The sequence below is a fragment of the Rhinopithecus bieti genome, unplaced genomic scaffold, assembly GCF_001698545.2.
Source record: "Rhinopithecus bieti isolate Rb0 unplaced genomic scaffold, ASM169854v2 scaffold_7684, whole genome shotgun sequence".
NCBI classification, from domain to species: Eukaryota; Metazoa; Chordata; class Mammalia; order Primates; family Cercopithecidae; genus Rhinopithecus; species Rhinopithecus bieti.
Genome location: NW_016806071.1, coordinates 3,120,389 through 3,126,388, shown reverse-complemented (window position 1 = coordinate 3,126,388; position 6,000 = coordinate 3,120,389). Strand labels below are relative to the sequence as shown.

Here is a 6,000-nt window from a genome sequence, read left to right as displayed (position 1 = left end):
GAGCCCCTCTCAAAAAAAAAAAAAAAAGAGTCTGGGCTTGGTGGCTCACGCCTGTAATTCCAGCACCTTGGGAGGTCAAGGGAGGCGGATCACTTGAGGTCAGGAGTTTGAGACCAGCATGGCCAACATAGCGAAACCCCCTCTCTACTAAAAATACAAAAAGTAGCGTGGTGGTGGGTGCCTGTAATCCCAGTTACTTGGGAGAATCACTTGAACCTGGGAGGTGGAGGTTGCAGTGAGCCGAGATCGTGCCTTTGCACTCCAGCCTGAGCGACAGAGCAAGACTCTGTCTCAAAAAAAAAAAAGAAAGAAAGGAAATACAGGAATACAGGGCCAGGTGTGGTGACTCATGTCTCTTACCCCTCACTTTGGGAAGCCGAGGTGGGAGGATCGTTTAAGCCCAGGAGTTTGAGACTGCGGTTAGTTATGATCATACCACTGCACTCCAGTGACAGAGAGACCTTGCCCTTAAAAAAAAAAAAAAAGGAATGAAGAGTGGCTTGTAATTCTCAGGCCTGTCCCCCATGGACAACTTCTTTTAACTTGTTTTGCTTTAGTTCTTCTGGTGGTTATCTAAATACTTCCTCAAGTTTTTGATTTGTCAGTTTTAGATGTCTGTTTTTTCTCATTGTCATAAATGAGGATTTAGCTCACACTTTTTTTTCAACCTCACTGTCTTCTTTCCAGTTTACTTACATAATTTTTCTCATTTATTTACATAATTTTTCTCAGTTCATCCACTAGTTGTTTCTGCCACTTTTGATAGCATCCTTAAGCTGTTTTTCTTGTTCCATAGACAGAGTCATCTCTTGATCTTGGCTTTGTAAGATGAGCACATTCGTGCTGTCTGCTCCCAGTAATGACAGTCTTTCTCATTGTACCCTCTAGATGTGCAGCGGAGCTACAGGGATGAATAAGACAAGGACTGTGTCATTAAGGAGCTGTAAGACTCTTCAGATTTAATGTAGATAGATGTGAAGTTATAACAGAAAGTGTTAAGTACCAAAAAGGAGATACAGAAAAGTGATGCAGTAGCTTAGAGGAAAAAATGATTACTTTTGAAATTAGAGATCTGAGATGATTTGATGAAGGATTTGTCATTTGAATTGAGCATAGACTGTATAGAGTAGTTTACTTTGAGAAAACTCTAAGCTTAATTTTTACTCTCCTAAAACAAATACTTAAAGCACTTTTGATAAAACCTTTTGTTTTATAGGCCAGAAGGCGTTAGCTGATGCACAGATCCCTTATTCAGCAGTGGACCAGGCATGTGTTGGCTATGTTTTTGGTATGTATTAAACTGTGTATTCTAAATTTTTTTAACCTAAATCTAGCAGCAACTACACAAACAATACAGAGACATTTGTGAATTTTAACCCTCAAAAACTCAGAATTCATTCATTTATATTTGCGTTGGAAAAAAAAAAGATAAAAACCCTCAGAATTCAAAGTCTGATTTAAGGGAATTACCACTATTTATATATTTCCCTTATGTGTCAACCTAGTGTCATTTTTCTTTTGGTGACTATTCCAAATCATACTGTAAAGATCTTCTTTGGTCTTTTTAAAAATATGGCTCACGCCTGTAATCCCAGCACTTTGGGAGGCCAAGGCGGGCGGATCACGAGGTCAGAAGATTGAGATCATCTGGCGAACATGGTGAAACCCTTCCTCTACTAAAAATACAAAAAAATGCACCTGCAGTCCCAGCTACTCAGGAGGGAGAAGCAGGAGAATCGCTTGAATCCAGGAGGCAGAGGTTGCAGTGAGCTGAGATTGCACTCCAGCCTGGGCAACAGAGCAAGACTCTATCTCAAAAAAAAAAAAAGCATAATGTTTCCTTGAATAAATGTATTATAATTTATTTTATCAGTCCCCTTTTAATGGATATTTAAAAGTTCCAGTCTTTTCACAGCATTTAAAAAATACTTAATGTCAAATAAAGATTGAATATATTCAAGGTATAAAATAAGATGATTTATGTATATATTGTGTAATAATTACCACAATCCAGTTAATTAGTACATTAATTACCACCCATGCTGTACATTAGAGCCACAGAACTTGTTTATCTTATAACTGAAAGTTTGTACCAGTTGACTAACATCTCTCTGTTTCCCCCAACCCCAACAACACTTTTTTTTGTTTTTGGCAAAGGGGTGGGGTGTGTGGGGGGAACCCCTACATCATTTTATATGATTATATGATATTCCTCTCTTGAAGGTCTACTATAGCTTATTTAGAAGTAGTAATGATATTTTCTAAATTCTAGTTATTATAAAAATACTGTGAATATATACAGTATTATTAAAATACTATAGTAGGTGTTACTGTAGATGAATATTTGTGCATATATATGATTTATTTCTTTGAGATATCAAGATATCAAGAGAATTCTAGAAGGGAAACATACTGGGTTAAAGGGATGCAGAATATATTTATTGAAAAGCAGATCCCTAACTTTCCTGATTTTGCTGAAGACTCCTGGAGCCTGTACCTTCAGATATTCCCATCACACTGCTCCAGCATGTCTACCTTGGTGGTCATGTTACTTGTGTTTGAAATGCTTGTTCCTTGGTGCCGTAAAGAAATAACACTTGAACATGAATTTAATTTACTCAGCAAGGCCATTTTTACTTCCTGCAGAAAGGGTACACTTGCCAGCAGTTTTGCCACGAGAGTACACCAAACAAAGGAGACAGGATCATGTATAACCTGACGTGTCCACCCTACTGCTGTGTCCAGTTCCATTGGCTGGAACGGAACCTCACATTCTGTATTTATCTCGATTGGCTAGCAACTTAGAACTTTTTAAAAGAGGCAAAGGCAGAGGAGAACAAAGGAAGGAGGAAGTAACTTGTGGAATGCCAAGAAACGTAAAAACACCTTCAAATAAGGAAGAGGAACAGGTTATGACCTAATGCTTGCTTGGACCAGTATGAGCATGCCAGGGCAAATACTTAGGCTAAATAGTGGGAGCTAAGAACATAAAGTACATTGATTTCTTTACCATGGCTAGCAGATATTTAAGAATGTTAGCAGAGGTCTTTGAATACATTTTGCTTCTAAGAGAAGTTATTATCTATTCCTAATTAAATGGGGAGGAAAGTCTTTGAAGAGGAACCTCTACTTTACTTTTTACACTTGGGAAAGGAACATGTGTATTTAACATGGATCATGTTTTCCTGGAATGCCTTGGCATGCAGGGTCTTTTAAACTTTTCGAAGTTGTGGAATCTTTATATGAAAAGTAAATCATGGCTTTTAATCACTGTCATAGGTTTAAAGATTTTATTTATTTATTTATTTATTTATTTATTTGAGACCGAGTCTCGCTCTGTCACCCAGGCTGGAGTGCAGTGGTGCAATCTTGGCTCACTGCAACCTCTGCCTCCTAGTTTAAGTGATTCTTCTGCCTCAGCCTCCTAAGTAGCTGGGATTACAGGTGCATGCCGCCACACCTGGCTAATTTTTTATATTTTTAGTAGAGATGGAGTTTCACTGTGTTAGCCAGGATGGTCTTGATCTCCTGATCTTGTGATCTGCCCGCCTTGGCCTCCCAAAGTGCTGGGATTACAGGCATGAGCCACCGCACCTGGCCAAGGTTTAAAGATTTTTATCCGACATTTAGGTGTTAATGAAATATTGCTTTCTTTATCATATAGCCTTAGCCAGATGGAATTGTTTTCTATTAACTGATCATTTCTTTACTTCTCTACCTCTATATTATATAAAGTGCACATATATTCTGTTTTCAGTCTTTTTTGCAGAGTAAATGATGGTTAGCGTTAAAACTGTTTCTAAGATATTTATTGTCTTGCACGTGTTATATGCTAGGCAAAGGTATAATATTAAAAAAAACACATAATGTAGTATTATGTTGCATTGCAGCTCCATAATTCTCCATATTAAAATTTTTGTTTTTCTATTCAGGTGACTCTACCTGTGGGCAGAGGGCTATCTATCACAGTTTGGGAATGACTGGAATTCCTATAATCAATGTCAACAATAACTGCTCTACTGGTTCTACTGCTTTGTTTATGGCCCGCCAGCTGATTCAGGGTGGTAAGGAGTGCTTGTCTAGTGTACTTAAATATTGCCCCATTTTAATCATTTAATCACACGACCATCAGAGGAATTATTTTATAATGTATTTGTTTTAAAAAAGGCCATATCAGGCCGCGTGTGGTGGCTTATGCTTGTAACCCCAGCACTTTGGGAGGCCGAGGCGGGTGGATTGTTTGAGCTTGTGAATTCGAGACTAGCTCTGGGCAACGTAACAAAACCCCGTCTCTACAAAAAAATACAAAAATTAGCTGGGGATGGTGGCATGCATCTGTAGTCCCAGCTACCTGGGAGGCTGAGGTGGGAGGATGGCTTGAGCCTGGGAGACAGAGATTGCAGTGAGCCTAGATGGTACCACTGCACTCCAGCTTGGGCGATAGAGCCAGAGCTTGTCTCAAAAATAAAAAATAAAACCAAAAACCAAAAAAAAGGCTTTATCAGCCAGGCATCGTGGCTCATACTGGTAATTTCAACACTCTGGGGGACCAAGGCAAGAGCATCGTTTGAGCCCAGGAGTTCAAGACCACCCTGGGCAATGTAGGTAGACCCTACGTTTACACAAAATTAAAAAAAAATTAGCCAGAGGTGGTGGTCCCAGCTACTCAGGAGGCTGAGGCTGGAGGATGTATGATCATACCACTGCACTCTAGCCTGGGCAACGCAGTGAGACTCTGTCTCTAAAAAAAAAAAAAAAATTAAAATTAAATTAAAAAGGCATTGTGAGGTATAATTTATAGACCATAAAACTCACCTTTTTAAAGTGTACAATTCAGTGTTTTTTGTATATTCACAGAATTGTATACCTATCACCACTATGTAATATTATAACTTTTTTTTTTTTGAGAGTGAGTCTTGCTCTGTTGCCCAGACTGGAGTGCAGTTGTGTGATCTCACCTCACTGCAACCTCCACCTCCCAGGTTCAAGTGATTCTCCTGCCTCAGCCTCCCGAGTAGCTGGGATTACAGATACCCACCACCATGCCTGGCTAAATTTTTTGTATTTTTAATAGAGATGGGGTTTCACTATGTTGGCCAGGCTGGTCTCAAACTCCTGACCTCAAGTGATCTGCCCACCTCGGCCTCCCAAAGTGCTGGGATTACAGGTGTGAACCACCACACCTGGTCATATTAGAACAGTTTTATCACCACAGAAAGAAACCCTGTACCCATTAGCAGTCATTCTCCATTTTCTCCTCCCCTCAGTCCCTAGAAACCACTAATTTACTTTCTCTTTGTGGAATTTCGTATTCTGAATATTTATATAAATGGAATTGTACAATACATGGCCTTTTGTGGTTTATTTCACTTAACACAATGTTTTCACAGTTTATTCATGTTGCAGCATATATCAGTACTTAATTCCTTTTCATGGCCAAATAATATTCCATTGTATGGATATATCACATTAAAAAATAGATGGACTGTTTTTTAAATGTAGAAGAAAAATACAAAGTAAAATAAGTAGAAATGAGGTCTTGCTATGTTGCCGAGGCTGATCTCCAGCTAATGGCTTTAAGTGATCTTCCTGCCTTGGCCCCTCAAAGTGCTAGGATGGCTATATCACATTTCTTCTGCCTATCAGTTGATAGACATTGTTGCTTGCATATTTTTTTTTGTTTCCATCAGTTGAGGGATTGTTTCTATTTTTTTTGGCTGTTATGAATAATGCTGCCATAGTGAGCATGGCACCCGTAATCCTGGCTTCCTGGGAGGCTGAGGCAGGAGGATTGCTTGAGTCTTGAGACTGAGGCTGCAGTTTGCAGTCATAACCGCACAGTCGTAACTGGGCAACAGAGCAAGACACTGTCTTTTAAAAATGGTCAGGGGAGGGCGAAGATAATGCCTTTGTAAACATTGTGTATACTTTTTTTTTTTGTGGCTGCGTATTTTCAGTTCTTTTGTATATGTATCATATCCTATGTTTCCATATATTCTA

General features: G+C 39.1%; 1 protein-coding gene across 1 annotated transcript in view; it reads left to right on the top strand.

Moving 5' to 3' along the window:
* The window catches only part of SCP2 (sterol carrier protein 2), a 136,497-nt gene that overhangs the window by 30,375 nt on the left and 100,122 nt on the right, over positions 1-6,000 (top strand). Inside the window, exons 3-4 of the mRNA XM_017874501.1 lie at positions 1,217-1,288; positions 3,933-4,064. Coding sequence (XP_017729990.1) covers positions 1,217-1,288; positions 3,933-4,064 — 204 coding nt within the window. The remainder of the gene's footprint in view (positions 1-1,216; positions 1,289-3,932; positions 4,065-6,000) is intronic.